Source organism: Plodia interpunctella, chromosome 10, assembly GCF_027563975.2.
Source record: "Plodia interpunctella isolate USDA-ARS_2022_Savannah chromosome 10, ilPloInte3.2, whole genome shotgun sequence".
NCBI lineage: Eukaryota > Metazoa > Arthropoda > Insecta > Lepidoptera > Pyralidae > Plodia > Plodia interpunctella.
In genome coordinates, this window is record NC_071303.1 from 4161596 (window position 1) to 4180090 (window position 18495).

Here is an 18495-nt window from a genome sequence, read left to right on the forward strand (position 1 = left end):
CTTACTATACAATTGGATTTCGTTCATAATAATCGAAAAACATCAGTACGTAAAGCATCATCCTAAATCGTTCCAAACTATAGATATAGACGGCCAAACTTAATAAATAATAAATATATTAGGACAAATCATACAGATTGAGCAGTCCCAAATTAAATTCCAGACTTGTGTTATGGGATACTAACTCAACGATATTATATTTTATAACAAATACGTATATAGATAAACATCCAAGACCCAGTCCAATCAGAAATGATCATTTTCCATCATGCACCGGGGATCGAACCCGGTACCTCTCGGTTCAGATGCAAGCACTTTACCACTGCGTCATCGTATATCGAGTTTTTAGTTGTTTTCATGAGGCACAGGGAGGAGGCGAAACTTTTAACTTGGCCGGCAGTCAGTGCCAATGTCATGCCAATAAAAAATAGAACATGACATTGACAATTGTTATTGTCAATTAACGTCATTTTTATAACCTATACAATTACAATCGTGTTTTGGCTTGCTTGATTTGATTAGGTTAAGTACCTATAAAATAACCTGGAAACATGGGTGGAATTAAGAAGAAGCGTAATAATCGTAATAATAAAAAAAATAAAGTTAAGAAAGCAAACAAATTGAAAGCAGCATATCTCGCTTCAAAGGAAGATAACAAGAATGAAGAAGCAGAGATTGGAAATGAAGATGAAACAGAAGAACGGATCCTTAACAAGCGATTACATGATGATAATGATAGCGATAATGAAGAACGTCCTAAAAAGAAGAAAAAAAGAAATGCTATAGCAGGCTCACAAGACTCTTCAGGCAAAAAGGGCAAGAAATCCATTCGGCAAATGAAGAGGGAAAGATACTTGCAACGCCAAGCAGAGGCTGAATTGGCAGCAAAAGATCAACTCAAATCACAGTGTCTTACATACCTGTCGCAATGGAAACACGACAAGACAAACTGGAAATTTATGAAAGCTAAACAAGTTTGGTTATACAAGAATAAATTTTCATCAAATCTTTTACCTGATGAATCTTGGCCATTGTTAGTAGAATATTTTGAATCAGCTCAAGGAAACATTCGAAACATGCTTTTAGGAGATGCCAATAAAATTATAAAACAAATGGATGACTGGACTGAATCACAACAAAATAATAGTGAAGAGAAAGATGCTGATGATGGTAATTTGGTCTCTGAAATAAAAAAGCCTGATGAAACTTGTTATAAAAGAGCTAGAGATATAATACAATGTTTGCAATAAGTACAACAGTTTTATTTCAATTTTGTGTAACTACATAGTTGGTAACATCCAGAAATAATTTAATTGTAATGATAATTTTGAGTTTTTATGCCTTCAATTCTTCCTTGGATTCCTCTGTAGAGAACTGTTCAATCCACTTGCGGAGTTTGTCAGTGTCTTGAAGGCCCACTAGACGATGCAGCACTTTTCCATTTTTAATGGCAACTAGCACAGGGACAGAACTCACTTCATAATCTAGGGCCAAGTCTGTTTGCTCATCAATGTCAACTTTAGCTAAAACAACCTTTCCTTTGCTCTCAGAAATAATAGACTCTAGGCGAGGGGTCAGCATCTTGCATGGATTGCACCATCTGAAAATAAAATTACATCACAAAATATAGTATTTGACAGTATATTGTCAGATAATCATATGACCATGAATTTATACACTGCTCTGATATATGGGTTGTTTTCCGTAAAAGTTGTGTAATAATAATTAAAATTAGCTTGCAATAATAGTAGGTTAGGTAGTTTAAAATCGATTGTGGTCTTCTAATTATACAAAAACAATATTATTTATCAATAATGCAGATAAAAAATTGGTACTTTGATAATAAGCAAATAATATAATTAAATGTACTAATAAATACTTACGTAGCAAAGAAATCTACAACCACTGGTACTTTGCTGTCTAGAACTTTTTCTTTAAAATCGTCGGTACTTTGAATTTTTACAATATCGCCATTTACCGATGTTACAGAAAAATTACGCACAGGTTGTGCATTTTTAGCAAGAGATGTATTTCTGATGAGAACATTAGATATGGTTTTAGCAAACATATTTAATTAGAATATAAATTTATGAAACTCAAATTCGAGGAAAATCTTTAGAAAAAAGCAGTTCTCTCCGAACCTTCTACGATTCTATTTTCTATTTTGGTGACACTGACAGATATAACAGTGTTGCCATTTCAAAAATGGAATAATCTATTTTGGTCAAACTCCGTACAACTAAGTACCGAGGTACTTACTAAATCCATGGTCGAACGAGCCAAACAAGACGCACTCTCACTGTCAAAGACAAAAAACTTTGTTTAGGTATATCCCTTTGCCTTTCCACATGGAGCATGAAAAAAATGTTTATGGTTTCTTGACATTCTGGTCTCTATAATTTGTTTGTGGTTACATTTTTTGTCTATGGTGATGGCGTGGAAATGTCATTTGTTAAAAATCGTGTTATCGTATTGAACTTTGAAAAATAGCAATTTTCCTTTCATATATTATTATAAATTGGACATTTCTATCAAAATGTATTCTAGCGATGACTATAATGAGGTTATTTTTCTATTTTATTATTAGTCCAAACATCTAACCTCTAATCTTAGTGCTTTTTATCTCTACCTATTTTATGTGTAATGACCACGATGATATTAATGTTTTAGGGAGGATATGAATCCTATGGTGATTATGAACCTCATACAGGAGACCCTCAATATGATTTGGAATACGACCGATCGTACTACAAAATGCCTGACATGGTTTGTACTTTCTGAATAACCTCTTAAAGCTTTAGGTTGAATCTTCATAGACTGCTAGCTATTATTATTATACATTTACTCAGATTAGTATTCTATAAGCACTTGAATAGATGTTGGGCTAGAAAGATCACTTCTCAAATATACTTTATTAGATTATTACTATTAGAAGGTTATACTAGCTAGGTAAATTAACTTACTAAATATCCTCACTCACTTCTATACTTTACTAGCTTTGCCCTGGGGATCCGCTTCCATGGGAATTTCGAGATAAATGGTAACCTATGTCTTATTCCAGTTTATATTCTACCTACCCACCATTCCAAATTTCATATTAATCCGTCCAGTAGTTTTTGTGTGATAGAATAAGAAACATACATATATACACACATCCTCACAAACTTTTGCATTTATAATATTAGTAGGATAGTAAGATAAACAATATTGTTTATCTTACTATCTTATATTCAACATAAATTATTTTTGTGAATATCACTCACTACATAGGTAATATAAAACAAAGTTGCTTATTGTTGTCTGCCCTGACTGTATGTACGCAAGGGATTTTGTAATTTATTACAAATTACACACAAAAATACAAATTCTTTCTCTTTGTAATAGAAGTATGGTTGTATGTAATATTGTGGAATAAAACTATTATTTATTAAAACTAATTTTATTTCTAGGTCAAGAAGTTTCTTGTATATTTCCGTAATATGATCACAGAAGGAGTAACATATGAGATATTGAACCTCTATGAGAATACGTTCCCTAAACTCACGGAGCAGTATTTTGAGAGCACACCATGGCCTGATGAGCAGGAGGTCGCACCTATTGTAGATAATGATCATGTAAGTATTATACTATTATAGTATTTATACTGCTTTTCATTTAACTGACAAGTACAAGCAGGCATGCTCTTGATGAATTCTAACCTTCACAGGCCATATTTGATAAATATTATTTCTGAATATTGAATAGTACCTACCTCTTTATAATATTATAGATAAGCGAGTGTATGTAAGTGTTAAATACTTCGACTAGCAATAATATGTACCTGTCCAGATTGTGTACATATAGTATAAACAAAGTTTATTTTTGTAATTTTCCTAATTTGTGCAGGTTTTCATGATCCTTTATAAAGAATTGTATTACCGCGACATATACGCGCGAGTGCCTGGAGGGCCAAAGCCCGAGCAGCGTTTCCACTCATTCTATAACTACTGTGATCTTTTCAACTACATCCTGTCTGCGGAGACACCCGTGCCGCTGGAGCTGCCCGACCAGTGGCTCTGGGAGCTGATTGACGAGTTTGTCTATCAGTTCCAGTCATTTGCTCAATACAGGTGATCTATGGTTATTTTAAAATATCAAGAGAAATAAACTTTATTACCTTTTTTTATTTTTTCTTCATGCTGTATCTACCAATCATAAAATAATGGAGAAGAACATTGTTCCAGTAGATTGAACATTGAGTCCAGGAAGTCCCAAAAATCATATTCAATCCAACAACTCTTTATTATGTTATTGTTTTCCAGGACTGCGGTTTTTGCTTACCACCAAGCAAGCGCAAATGCTTATTTGTATTTCTTTTATTTAAATATTTTGTTTACCTTAAAAAAATTAATTACATTAAAAAACAAATTGTGACTCAATATTCCTTATGGTCCACAGGTCGCGCACTTCCAAGTTGAGTCCAGCTGAGATAGAAGCCCTCAACACTGAGAACAAGGCATGGAATGTTTTGTGCATCCTCAATGTGTTGCACTCGCTTGTCGACAAGTCCAACATCAAGCGTCAACTTGAGGTAAATACCTAATTTTTGCAAAATCTTTTTTCTTCGTAACCTTTTTGACTCAAATCAAGTTTTCCCCATCTGCCATTGTGTTAACATATAAAAGTTGAATTGTACATTACTATAATTAGTTGTCCTAACACTAATAATAAAATATCGTAGGTGTATGCTACGGGCGGCGACCCAGACTCAGTGGCGGGCGAGTTCGGTCGCCACTCGCTGTACAAGATGCTCGGCTACTTCTCTCTGGTGGGCCTCCTTCGGCTGCACTCTTTGCTTGGGGACTATTACCAGGCGATTAAGGTATTTCTATTATAATAATTCAGAGACGTTTAATTCACATTACGGATGTAATGCCACTGCTAGATATGAGAAGCGAATTATTGTTTGTCACCATCTATTTACCCAATTGTAGGTGCTGGAGAACATCGAGTTGCACAAGAAGTCCCAGTACTCGCACGTGCCGGCCTGCCAGATTTCCACCTCCTACTACGTGGGGTTCGCGTACATGATGATGCGGCGATATTCTGACGCCATCCGTACCCTATCCTCAGCACTGCTATACATGCAGCGCACTAAGCAGCTGTTCTCGTCCCGTTCCTATCAGAATGATCAGATCAATAAGCAGACGGACCAGATGTACCATCTGCTGGCTATATGTTTGGTGCTGCATCCGCAGTGCGTTGATGAATCGATTCAGCAGGTAGGGAATATTTTAATTTATTTTTGCCTTCACAATTTGAATGCTGATCAATTTATCAGTTAACATCAGGTGAATCTGTATGTTCTTTTTAACTTCACATTGTCAATAACCAGGTGCTCCGCGAGAAGAACTACCATGAGAAGATGTTCAAGATGCAGTACGGGGACCTTGGAGAGTTCGAGAGTTGCTTCACGTTCGCGTGCCCCAAGTTCCTGTCGCCGTGCCCGCCGCCCATCGAGCCCGGCTCCAATTACGGCAAGGACGCCGTCAAACACCAGACGCAGGTCTTCATGGATGAGGTATTAGCTCACAGACATACTCACAATGAGATTCACATTAGCCCGAGAGTTTCACGTTCTCTCTCTCTCTGTCTCATCGTCCCCCCAGTTTATTTATGTAATTTACGCCTATAGTTAGCAGTGGACAGAAAAGGGCTGATGATGAATTATATTACAAAAACATTTAAAAGGCGGACCTAAAGGATGAGGCTTTTTCTACCAATCAACCAACCAAGAGAGGTTTTGCTATCATTTTATAACCGACCCCCTGCCTGGCGTCTACTTTCTTTGGGAATGCTGTTGTTGCCTATTATTTGACAAAATAGTTGTGTGTTTGTGTTCCTTCGACGTCTCGTATGACGACATCCAAGGGTGGATCCAGAGAGGTCATTGGACATTGATTCATATTTTGCTAATCATATTTTGGGTCGAATATGACACTTATGAGTCGATGTCAAAGCCAGGCTGAGCTGCGGGCAACATCTAGTAATATAAAAGTGTGTCTAGCAGCCACATATATATGTCACATAAGGACCCCCGCCCCAGGTGCGGCAGCAGAAGATGCTGCCGACGATCCGGTCGTACCTGAAGCTGTACACGACGCTGCCGCTGGCCAAGCTGGCCGCCTTCATGTCGGCGGCGCGCGGCGGCGAGCGCGACGCCGCGCGTGAGCACGCCGCGCTCGCCATACACCTGCTCTGCTTCAAGCACAAGATGAAGAACGTCGTCTGGACCAAGGGGCCCAGCGGGCTCGACGGCAACTTCCAGAGCGGATCCGAGGTAATACGAGCCGAACTTTATTACTTCAGGCCCTTTTGTGCCCGCACACTGCGGCCACCTCACATTTTTATCCATGTTTTAAAGGAATTCTTTATCTATTAAAATATTTATGTTTTATTAAAAAATACGATTACTAAAATTCTTTATTTATTAAAATATTTATTTTTCCATTACAAAATGTAGTCACAGTTGACTAAAACGACAATGGTGACCACCAAAACTCTTTTAAATGTGACCACATAGTATTGTGAGGTGGCGCTAGTGTGCGAACACAAAGTGCCTTATGGCCCTAAACCTAGCTACTATGTACATATTCTTCAAAATGTGTGAAAAATTTTCGGCTGCAAGCCGCAACGCGCATGTTGTAACGGTGACCACTTCCTATCAGGCATGCATGTTTGCTTGCTCAGTAGTATAAAAAAATACAATGAGATTTTTGATGAAACATTTTGATGTCACTGATGATGTAAATGTTATGCCGGCTATACACTGTTGTCGATCATCACGTGGGCACGCAATGCAGCACGTTTAGGACACCTAACCGATTTCGACTCTAGCCTTGAAGGATGTTTGAGTCCTATGAAAACTCCATAAGGTTCAAAAATATTCGAATTTGTAATACTGTTATCGCTCACTAGAGTTCGAAATAAAAGTTAATAATTTTATTTTCTTTTTTAGCTGGACTTCTACATCGACAATGACATGATTCACATCGCCGACACCAAGGTGGCACATCGTTACGGCGACTTTTTCATTCGTAAGCTGCTCAAGTTCGAGGAACTCAACAGAAAACTTCACCATTTTAAGATTTAGTCTCGAATTACTATTTTGTAAAAAAAGATCTAAAAAAGTAAAAATTTGTGCCACTAACATTAAATCCATTCAAGTACCTACATATTTTAACTTGAAATGAGTTACAATTTTTTACTTTTTTATATGACCTGACTACGAAATAAAATAAACAGCTTATACTAAATTTGTTTTATTTAAATAGGTTTATATTCAATATACTTCTTTCTATTGATATTTCTATAAAATTTATTTGGTTCCTTGATTTTTATGTTTGTTCTCTGCACTGTGTCTGGGTAAGACTCCTGGAACTGAGCCCATGGATGTTCGGGTTTCAATACAACATCTACTTCTTTCAGCCAATTACTGTATACTTTTGAAAAGTTGTTATATGCTTTGGTAAATATATTCGACGGCCCCTTCTGTTCACTCTGAAAAAAAAAAGAAATCATTAGAACGAGGAAGCTGCATCCATTTGAAATAGAAAAAAATAATAATACAAGCAACTTTGATTTCACCTTCAAGTTTGCTATACTATTATCTTGATTTAGGTAGGTAAAGAAGTTACTTACCTGAATAATTGATACACATTTGTCATTGAATTCTTCTAAGTGTTTAAGAAAAATGTCATTGACCTTAATATTTTCTTCCTTTACAATATTCATCACATACAGTATGTAACCAAAGTTACTGGTTGCTGTGCCTTGACGCAGCAATGTTCCTAAGATCACAATATTGATCCTGAAAAAAATTAAAATTACATATCAGTGTCCTTTTCAGTACTTGGGCTTTGCCAATACTAGAATCTTGGGAATACCAAAATAAGCTACAGGGTCCTTATTTAACTCATGCATTGGATTTTGATTATTTTTACTCTTATTTACGCATAGGAACATGAACCTATGGGATTACAGATAACTTAATTTTATATAAATAATTATTGTTGTAAATGGGCAATGCTAATATATGGCATACTCACTTCAATTGTTGCTCTTTCATCTTGGTAAGTAACTCTTCTGCTTTTTCTTTGGTCCGGCAAGCCAGTGCAAGAGTACCGTAAGTAATAATATTCATATTTAATTTGAGTTTCTTTTTCAATCCATATTTTTTCTTGCGAAATTTATTTTCCTGTTGTATAATATTTTTTACTTCCTACAAAATATACATTTATACAATCAGATATTTCATATCACAATAATAAACATGACAATAAAAAATAAACAGAAAGTGTTTATGATATAGTAATTATACAGATAAGGCTATTCTTATTTATAAAAAAGATCCCCTGTTATCAGTCTGATGGATTGGATTGGGGTTGTCTGTCTGTCTGTCTGTATGAACTCAAGCTATGGATGAAGTTTTCACCAATAAAAAGTGAACCTGAGAAGGTTTAAGTGTATTTAGTGTTTGTGTAGTACACCTAAAACCTTAAGCTGGGACAGGCAGGTATTTAATAAAACAACTTACAAAAGCACCATCATAGTCAGATCTCAAACATCTTTTCTTAATAAGCATATTGTAAAAGTCTATATCAGCTTTAATTCCTTCTTTCTTCATTGTTTCTAGCAACCTTATTTCAGCTTCTGGTGTGTCTTCAATTAAAGGTAGCATTTGTGTAAATGTTTTGATATCAGGCTGGACTGAATATACCTCCATTTCCTTTAAAAAGTCATCTTGCCCACCCAACACAGCAAATTTGTCTTGAAGAGAGTGCACTTCCTGTAATGATAACACTTGACTAATGTTTAAACTTCTGGATAACAAATTTGGCACTGTTCTCAACTCTGTCACAGGCACAGGTTTAGATGCATTGTCTACAAATGTTAGGGATATTTTATCATTGCCATCTTCATCATTTGAAACAAATCTAGGAAGTTCTTCTGTGTTATCAGTATGCTGTTTTTCAGAAACCTGAATGTTTTCTAATGGACTTGATAAAATTTGTTTAGTATCTTCTATTTGTTTCACTTTTGGTGATAATTGATTACTCTTACAACTGTCCAATGCCACATGTCCTTGGATAACACTTAATAACTGTTCTATGTCTTCTTTACTTCCTAAGTCACATTCTTTTACACATTTTAACATTAAATTAAATGAATAAATGTTGGGTTTTTCTCTCAACTTCAACATTTTCCTCCAAACAATGAGGGCATGCCTCAATCCACTGCTCTTATCAGCTATGCATGCATGCAAAAGATGATTTAATGTGTGAACTCTAACTTTTATCTTTAGAGATTTCATTTCATCTACAATTTGAAATGCAGTTGGTAAATCTCCACAACGGCCAAATGCTTTTATCATAGAATTGTAATTTGTTAAGTTAGGTACAACTCCTTTCTCGATCATAAGTGACCTCAAATGTAGAGCTTGTTGTAATCCATATGAAGGAAAGGGGCTATTAGCACAGGCATGAAATAGGCATGTATAGGTATCACCAGTGGGCTGAAGTGCTCGGCGTTTCATATCATTAAACAATTTGAAAGCTTTTTTAGTGTACCCCACATCAGCACATGCTCCAATCAAAATGTTGTAGATATAATTCTCGGGCTTAACTCTGTTTTCTGTTAACATTCTGACTTCTAACACATCAATAGCCTCTTTAAGTCTTTTGTGGCGTAAATATTGCTTAATTAAATCTGCATACTGCCTCGTTGTAAGCTTTTGAGATGACACAGGTACATTTTGGAGAAATTGTTCCTCTAAGATGTCGCCTTTTTCTGTAACTTCTTCTTCTACGTTAATTTTCCTGGACAAAGTTCCAAATGTGTCTGGGTCTCCAAAATACTTTAGATTGGTTTCTGTGTTATATTCTTTTGCCCGTGATATTTTTTCTTTAGATTCGATTGCAATTACAGAAGATAAATTACGATGAACGCTCCCGGCATGCCGAAAGACACTTAACAACTTTAAACATCTTGATGCCATTATATATAAGGTTCTTCAGTTTTAATTAAGAACAGTTTTCAATTGTAAAAGTTAGTGAACACTAAATTGTGTTGATTCATTTCATTGTTTGTTTCAGATTTCAATAAAACCCATTCTTTTCTATCTCAAAATTATTCACACGGTAAGTAGGTACATCAATGTCAAAATGACGACAAGATACTTTTTTGTTTCGTTGTCTGTATGGAAAGGCAAAGGGATTTAAGCAACCAAAAACCAGAGACAAAATATATAAAGCCATCGACTCATGCTCATGCAATGCATACCATATCCATGCACAGATCCACTAGATAGGCAAGAGAGACTAGATTATATGATGTTATATATCTGTGGGCATGAGGCTGCATCAGCTAAGTTGCAATGCTGTTCAGAGTAGCAAACGTCAATATGGCAACGAATAATAAAAACCTAAAACTCGAGTCACAGATATATTCCGTACCAGTTATCTGTACCTCGAGTCCCGTACTCTGCCTAATACTGCTGCAGTCTGTGAGAGTGTGAGAGAATATATATTTTTTATAGTGTTGTGTCAATTGTCAAACACAGTTAAGTTTCATCTGTCAAAAAGGGATCTTCACTTCACCTATCCCACGTGTTTGTTTCTTCTCGTTGTAAAGTTTTCTTTTCGGAAAAAACATACCTACCTAGTTAATTTATTAGCATGTCCAACGAAATTGAGGATCAAATGGACGCTAGTGATAGCGGCAGTGAGGATGATGATATGGACGATGAAGGCAGTACGGCAGGAGACGACGTACCACAGACTTATCTGCCTGGTCAGCCGCTGAAAGATGATGAACAGTTGGTGTGTGATCAGTCGGCGTATGTGATGCTGCATCAAGCACAAACTGGGGCCCCGTGCCTAAGCTTCGATATCATTACAGATAATCTCGGTAGTGATAGAGACCAGTTTCCTATGACTGCCTATTTAGTTGCCGGCACTCAAGCATCGAGTGCACATTTAAACAAGTATGTACAGAGCCTCCTCGGCTCTATATGAATTCAGTTTTATGGAGTTCATTTAAAAGTATTTTGAATTTATATTAGTATATACTGTAGCGAGAGCAAGGTTATCACGCTTGACCGCCACCTCAGGGAAGATCTTCCCTCCAGGCTAGGTGTTGCGCCTAGGGAACCGCATGGCTCCAACGGTGTCATGTCGGACGTTGTATTCCAATCGTAAAGGCACTGTCTGAGCAGTGATGACATATAATGAGATTTGCCAGGGTTGTCATAAAATGGGAAAGATTATATTGTAGGCTGTTCGGTTACAGTAACTTTGACATTTAATATTTTTCATTTAGATTGCAGTGAAACATTTAAATCAAAGTATCAAACACTAAGCAGAAAGTGTTACCACATACTTATTACAAATATGATCAAATACTGTAAACTGAACAATAACTAAATATGTAAAAATATTTTAGCTTGTTAGTTATCAAAATGTCAAATTTACATCAAACATCAAAGCCTGAAGATGAAGAAGAATCTGATGAGGATGATGAAGATGCAGAGGAGGATGAGGAAAAGAAACCACAGATGACATTTTCTTTTATCAAACATCAAGGATGTGTTAATAGGATAAGAGTAAGTTCTATTAAAACATGAAACGAAACAATATTTAAAACAATTTTATGATCACTATGAACCATGAAAGTAAATCATTGCAGTTGTTATGTAGGTGATATGAAAACCTATAGGGGTCCCCCAATGTGCATCTGTGATGATGAGATGCAAAATATATTAAAAGAGGTAGTTTCTGAGATTAATATGATTAAAGTACAGTAGTATATGTATTACATCCTTATATATTATAAAACAAAGTTTGCTGCAGCATCTGTTTGTTCTCAATAAACTAAAAAAGTACTGTACAGGGTTTTCTTGTGGTTTTCACCAACAAATAGTGTGATTCCCGAGGAAGGTTAGGTATATAATTGATTATGTTTTACCTGAGTGAAGCCAGGATGGGCTGCTAGTTTATTTATATAAATTAATGTTATTTAGTAAGTTCTGCTGGATGATTTTCTATTATGTTGGTCTCATAGATTTAGTCAGAGAAATTATATTTACAAGATAAATATAACACAATTATTTTTTTACTTGTGAACTTTAATAATCTCATATTAAGTTAGCATGAAAACACTTATATTAATAGTTAACATGAAGACACCTCTTGGACTATTTCCAGACAGCAAATTTCAAAAATTCAGTCTTAGCTGCAAGTTGGTCTGAACTAGGTCGAGTGGATATTTGGAATGTGACACAACAGTTACAAGCCGTTGATGACCCTGTTCTTCTAGAGCGGTACAACCTAGACAATGTGACTAATCCTGTGAAGCCTGTTTACTCTTTCAACGGCCATCAACAAGAGGGCTTTGGCATCGACTGGTGTCCTACAGAACCTGGTGTAAGTTACATACAATTTTATTGTTTATAGCTTGTTTCCTTTTCCATTCACGTATTGAGAAAACAAAGATGAATTTTTATTATTTTGTGAAAGTTTGAAACAATTAGAAATTAAAGAGGCCACAATGTATATTATGATCATATTTATAGGAAACTATCAGTGGCCCGAAGCTTCGCCTACGTGGGAATTCGGGATATAAAGTACCCTATGTGTTATTCCAGGTTATTTTCTATCCATGTACCAAATTTCAAAACAATCGGTCCAGTAGACAATGTGTTAAGAGGTAACAAACTTTCGCATTTATAATATTAGTTGGAATTTATTATTGTATCCTTTTCTAGGTCTTAGCTACTGGTGATTGTAGAAGAGACATACACATTTGGAAACCAAATCAAGCAGGTACTTGGGATGTGGACCAAAGACCTCTTGTGGGTCACACTAATTCTGTTGAAGATATTCAATGGTCACCTAATGAACGGTATGTAATAGCCTGGATAACTTTGAACATTTTCTTGCACCTTGATTATTTTATTACTAAAACAACTTGATGTGCACTGCACAATACACACTAGCATTAGTTATAACAATCCATTTAATACACTTTTATTTATATTTTAAATTTCAATTTACAGTAATGTGGTGGCAACATGTTCAGTGGACAAAACCATTCGAATATGGGATACTCGGGCTGCCCCTCACAAAGCTTGCATGTTAACAGCAGAAAATGCACACGAGAGTGATGTTAATGTTATATCTTGGAATAGTAAAGAACCATTTATAGCTAGTGGTAAGTTGCGTTATCGCGCAAATTTGTTTTTTGCCCCAGGTGGAAATTATAAGTATTATCAGCTCCACAGTGTGAAGAAGCACAGATCATAAAACAAGTTCTGCAGTTAATTCAAGAAAGTAATTTTTCCGAGATTTTTGCAATATACCGGAACTAATAGAATAAAATACTTAGAGCAATAATTAATACATGCTAAATTATGTTTGTGTATAAAATTGCTTTGCTTCCCTCATTATTATAGGTGGTGATGATGGGTTCCTGCATATATGGGACTTAAGGCAGTTTACAAACAGTACTCCAGTTGGCACCTTTAAGCACCACACAGCTCCATTGACGTCTGTGGAGTGGCACTGGACAGAGCCCAGTGTGCTGGCCTCAGCTGGGGAGGACCACCAGGTGGCTCTGTGGGACTTGGCTGTCGAAAGGGATGATGATGAAGTTGTTGATGAACAACTGAAGGTATACATAGTTTTTTAAAGAATTACTTAACAACATTATAATATGAAGATTCAATTAAAATATTGGAACAATCCTACTTAATATTATAAATGCGAAAGTTTGTAAAGATGTATGTATGTTTGTTCACGCAAAATCTACTGGACGGTTATTATGTTTGATACACGGGTAGAATTTAACCTGGAATGGTACATGTACATGGAACTTTTTAACCAGAAATTCCAACGGGAGCGAAGCTCTGGGGCGCAGCTAGTCTCCTATGTGAAAAACTACTGAGACGAAAGTATCCTTGAACTACAATTACTTGTACAAGTGGGTAACAATTGATCTTAGTTTTCGATTCATTAATTTAGGCTTAAATGGTTATTTTGCATGCTTCCAGAATCTGCCCCCTCAACTACTATTCATCCATCAGGGACAAAGTGATATAAAAGAACTCCATTGGCACAAACAGATGCCAGGCGTTATTGTGACCACTGCACATACAGGTTTCAATATATTTAAGACTATCAGTGTATAGAATAAAATTAGAAAAAATATTTGTTGTTTCATTAAAATATTTATTGAAATCATGATTTAACAGAAAAAGCTGAAAACAATTTGTCCAAAAGTAACATTCCTTGTAAAATTAAGTGTCCTTAGTATGAACCATGGCAAGATTAACTAGGTGTCTTATTGTAGGTCTCCCATGAGGACAATTCTGTAACAAAAATTTAAAGTTGTTATAGAACAAAAATGCAAACGCATAAGCAACGGAATTGATTATATATATATGTGAACATTTGTGTGTCCCCACTGCCCAAAAAAATCAACACTATTATCATTCTTGATAACACATGCTGTATGATTATATATATATATATATATATATATATATATATATATATATATATATATATATATATATTAATATATATATTATATATATATATATATATATATATTATATATATATATATATATATATATATATATATATATATATATATTATATATATATATATATATATATATATACTCCGAAACGGCTTGACCGATTTTGCTTAAATTTTATTTGTATATTTAGTAAGTCTGAGAATAGGTTATCTATTTCTTATACACCCGAGCAAAGTCGGGACGGATCGCTAGTAAACTATAAAAGGAGGGAAGGCGCATTACCCATGGTTTGTCTATTTCGGCCATATGATTCACTAAAATCTTCATGTCAGACTTGCTGAGCGCTGTGCCGATCATAACGGATTTCCGACAAGCTCTCGAAGCAAACATCGCCCTCACTCGGCTCGGCCTGCAGTATTCTGATGGAGATTCCTATAAACAAATGTTTTACTTATTTCTTAAGTTTACTTACAAGTCGTACACAATGTATAGGTCACAGTTGAATTAACTTTTTACAACTAAAGGATTATAAATATCAAAGTATTAAACCTACCCTCAACATAAACAGAAGTTCCTCAATATCTTCTTTACCGAAAATCCAATTTTTTGACATAGGGATAGTAAGAAGTTTAACTCTTTTTGTTGGTAATGCATCTTCATTCACTTCAAAAGTAAATCCATTTTTCTTGAACACTTCTAAATTATCCATAAGTATTTGTTCATTCACTCCTGATAGTTCCAATTGCTGTGGGCTAAAAAAGACCTTTATTGTAAATGCTTAGGAACTCCAAAACATGAGATACCATCTAATGCAAAAAACTACTCACATTACTAGTTTTTGATTAGTTAGTTCCATAGTCCTTTGTAAAGTCTCAAAATTATAGATCTCATCAGTAGCATGCTGATCTATTATAAACAAGTCGTCGCCCAGGCGCGTTATAATGAAACCTAAATTAAATTGACCTATTACTTTCATTTGTTTAAAAGAATCTTTAGAAATTTCTCTACTTAATTCTTCTTCACATTTTTTGTTATGAACTGGATTTATTTCAGTTCGAAACTTTACTGTTTCAGGAGCCGATATATTATCTCTATGATTATAAATATCTGCAAAGTTTTTAACATCTTCCAATGATATCTTCATATTCACAAATTTTCTGTTACATTTACCGAGATCTTCTTTATCTGTCACAACTTTCTTTCCTGCTTTATTTGGAGACTTCTTATTAAGTACTTTTGAAAGATTTGGTTTAGAAGGTAAATGTGCTGTTTTACAGCTAATAGAATGTTCTTTTTCTACTATAACATCACTTATTTTTCGAATTTGCGTATCCGGCAGAGATTCAGCATTTTCCAAATAAATTATATTATGTTTATCATGATTATTTTCCTTTACTATTTCAATTTCTTCTTTTATTTCATATTCTGTAAATGATTCAATGCTATTTTTTTTATCATCTGAAGTTTTATTTTCATATTCACCAGTTGGTCTTGTTTTTTCATATTTGTCTGAATTTAGGCTATTAAAATCGTCATCTCTTTTGATTGTCTTAGATGAAACATACTGTAACATTGATGTAGATTTTCTTTTCAATTCTGGTTTCTTTTCAAGAGTGTCATTGATTGTATTGTTGGATTTACTTTTTGACTTATTGCTAAATGTTTGTAAAAATGAATGAAATATTCTAGGTTGATCCTCCTTTGGTTTAACTTCACTGGCTCTATCTCCTTCACCATATAGTGAATTTGTCATGTCAACTTTTAATGTTCTAGGAATACTTTCAAATAATTTAAGTAAAGAATTTTTTAATGTATCAAGTATCAATTTTTCTTTAATCAAAAACACTTTCCTTTTATCTGGTGTAACATTAATATCAACACAAGTTCTTTCCATGTTTATATTCAGAAATAAAAATGGGTACTGATGAGGATTATACTGTCTGTAAATCTCGTTAATTAATTTTATTACTTTAGTTGGTTCGCACGGCCTGGAATTAACATAGAAAAACTGTCTGTCAGTAGTGGACCTGCCACTGCCATGAGCGCAAGAGGAAATAAATGCTGTAAATTCAACAGGGTTGGCTACATTCTTGTACCCTTGGGATTTCTGAGAGCCCTGTATACTATCTTGAGAGTTTTTAATTTCTTCAGCCTCATTTGAATCTTCTGATAAATTAATATCAACATCTTCAATATTACTAACACTTTCCTCTGATTCCTCCACTTCCCCAGATAATCCACGGAATATGTTCTCCTTAATATTAGCAAATTGCTCAGGTTTTAGTTCCAGAATAGATTGCAGTTGTTTAATTCCAAATATACATGCTATGTTATCTTTGTATGATGAGGATCCTTGAGTTGCTACCACTAATGATTTTGAATTAGCACTGGTTTGATTACTGCAAGTTATTCTGTAAAAAATGCAGGTATTCAATATTTGTAAGTTTAAAATTCACTGGCCATTTCACAGTAATCATTTTATAACATAATTTACTTACTTCACTCCTAAAGATATCAAACAATATGCATATAGTAACTGAGTCATCTTGTTGAATTCTCTCTTAGCATTTTTGTGAAATTCCTTTTTTCTCACAGGTAATGAAGAGAATAGATTAATTAATGTTACTGTAGTCCCAATTTGTCGAGAACATGGTGTCTTTTTAATGATGTTGCCTTTGTGATCATACTCAATTTTTGTAGCTAAAATATGTTATATAATTAATTAGGCCTCCATAATACTCATACCTATGCACCTATTTAAAAAATTAACTATGCATCTCTTCACTTAAAACACTGTGTTGTAACTGATTTAAAATGCATTATGAGTAGTAGTATTTGAATAAATTTAAAATCATTACCATAGCTGGAAGTCTGATGCCTTGTAGTTATCGTGAGATCAGAAAGTGAACACAGAGAACTTAAGGCCTCACCTCGGAAACCAAAACTTGTAACGCCCAGTAGATCTGAGTACTCACTGAGTTTAGAGGTATGATATTTGAGTGCTGGGAACATAGCAACATCATTTTAAGGTTAGGAAATGTGAATAACATTTGAACTTGTTATATCTCTAAATAAACAAAATAGAAGAATAAATAAAATTGCACAATGAATATTTTATCGACCTCGGTGGTGATGGTCATGATGGAAAAATTATCTTTTTATGACTGGCCCGGGTCTTGATGTTTATCTATATATGTTATAAAATATAGTGTTGTTGAGTTAGTATCCCATAACACAATCTCGAAGTTACTTTGGAGCTCGATTTGTCCTATTATATTTATCATTAAGTAATAAATGTATGTATAACTTACTCAAGGCAGCAAAATTATCTTCTGTCACACCATATCCATTATCAGACACTTCAATTAGTTCAGTGCCATAATTCTTCAGTCTTATATCTATATTTGTAGCCTTAGCATCCAACGCATTTTCCACTAGCTCCTTTACTGCTACTGCTAAGCTTAGAACAACCTGTAAGTAGATATATGAAATTAAAATACATGGTTGCAATGTTTGAATTCATTGAGTGAAATGGTCTGAAAGCTATTATAAATATAAATAATCTAATTTAAGTACCTACATACCTGTCCAGAGCATATCTTATGTACAGACTCGGTATTTATAGGTTTTATTGTATTTACATTAGAGTTTATTTGGATATCCATTATTCATGATAAAGAAAAAGTTTTGTTTACATAGGTACTTAGTACCTATTAAAATATAAAAAGACTGAGACAAACTTTGTTGGCGCGATTCGACAATAAAAATGTAGATAGTACTATGTGTTCGACACCACAGTTCGACACTGAGGTTTTTTTTTGATTGTTAATGTAAAAGTATGAATGCAAATGTCATTAAATGTCAATGTCAGTTAACCATATTAGGGTACCGCACCCATGGATTTACAAAGTACTT

The 18495-nt window shown here is 34.7% G+C and overlaps 6 protein-coding genes across 6 annotated transcripts; 3 read left to right on the forward strand and 3 right to left on the reverse strand.

The window, feature by feature from the left end:
- The first annotated feature begins 470 nt into the window (after positions 1-470).
- On the forward strand, positions 471-1250 carry LOC128672864 (uncharacterized protein). Its single transcript, XM_053750341.2, has one exon. The coding sequence runs from the start codon at positions 552-554 to the stop codon at positions 1248-1250; it is 699 nt and encodes a 232-aa protein (XP_053606316.1). The 5' UTR covers positions 471-551.
- On the reverse strand, positions 1241-2185 carry LOC128672865 (uncharacterized protein). The gene is made up of 2 exons (XM_053750342.2): positions 1884-2185; positions 1241-1600 (listed from the first exon to the last, which is right to left on the reverse strand). Exons 1-2 carry the CDS (start codon positions 2066-2068, stop codon positions 1336-1338), a joined length of 450 nt encoding a protein of 149 aa, XP_053606317.1. The 5' UTR covers positions 2069-2185; the 3' UTR covers positions 1241-1335.
- A 223-nt stretch (positions 2186-2408) lies between these two features.
- On the forward strand, positions 2409-7295 carry eIF3l (eukaryotic translation initiation factor 3 subunit l). Its single transcript, XM_053750128.2, has 10 exons — positions 2409-2563; positions 2671-2766; positions 3450-3614; positions 3886-4109; positions 4438-4570; positions 4721-4861; positions 4974-5261; positions 5375-5560; positions 6086-6319; positions 6998-7295. The coding sequence occupies exons 1-10, from the start codon at positions 2537-2539 to the stop codon at positions 7130-7132; spliced, it is 1629 nt and encodes a 542-aa protein (XP_053606103.1). The 5' UTR covers positions 2409-2536; the 3' UTR covers positions 7133-7295.
- LOC128672763 (uncharacterized protein) lies at positions 7286-10210 on the reverse strand. The gene is made up of 4 exons (XM_053750127.2): positions 8576-10210; positions 8088-8260; positions 7681-7849; positions 7286-7539 (listed from the first exon to the last, which is right to left on the reverse strand). The coding sequence occupies exons 1-4, from the start codon at positions 10034-10036 to the stop codon at positions 7306-7308; spliced, it is 2037 nt and encodes a 678-aa protein (XP_053606102.1). The 5' UTR covers positions 10037-10210; the 3' UTR covers positions 7286-7305.
- A 391-nt stretch (positions 10211-10601) lies between these two features.
- Positions 10602-14243, forward strand: l(2)09851 (lethal (2) 09851). Its single transcript, XM_053750129.2, has 7 exons — positions 10602-11023; positions 11482-11641; positions 12243-12461; positions 12803-12939; positions 13094-13248; positions 13490-13707; positions 14087-14243. Exons 1-7 carry the CDS (start codon positions 10716-10718, stop codon positions 14222-14224), a joined length of 1335 nt encoding a protein of 444 aa, XP_053606104.1. The 5' UTR covers positions 10602-10715; the 3' UTR covers positions 14225-14243.
- Positions 14244-18391, reverse strand: Pms2. The gene is made up of 8 exons (XM_053750126.2): positions 18165-18391; positions 17892-18051; positions 17439-17582; positions 17079-17280; positions 15408-16991; positions 15134-15332; positions 14863-15012; positions 14244-14404 (listed from the first exon to the last, which is right to left on the reverse strand). The coding sequence occupies exons 1-8, from the start codon at positions 18243-18245 to the stop codon at positions 14333-14335; spliced, it is 2592 nt and encodes an 863-aa protein (XP_053606101.1). The 5' UTR covers positions 18246-18391; the 3' UTR covers positions 14244-14332.
- Between the last annotated feature and the right edge of the window lie 104 nt (positions 18392-18495).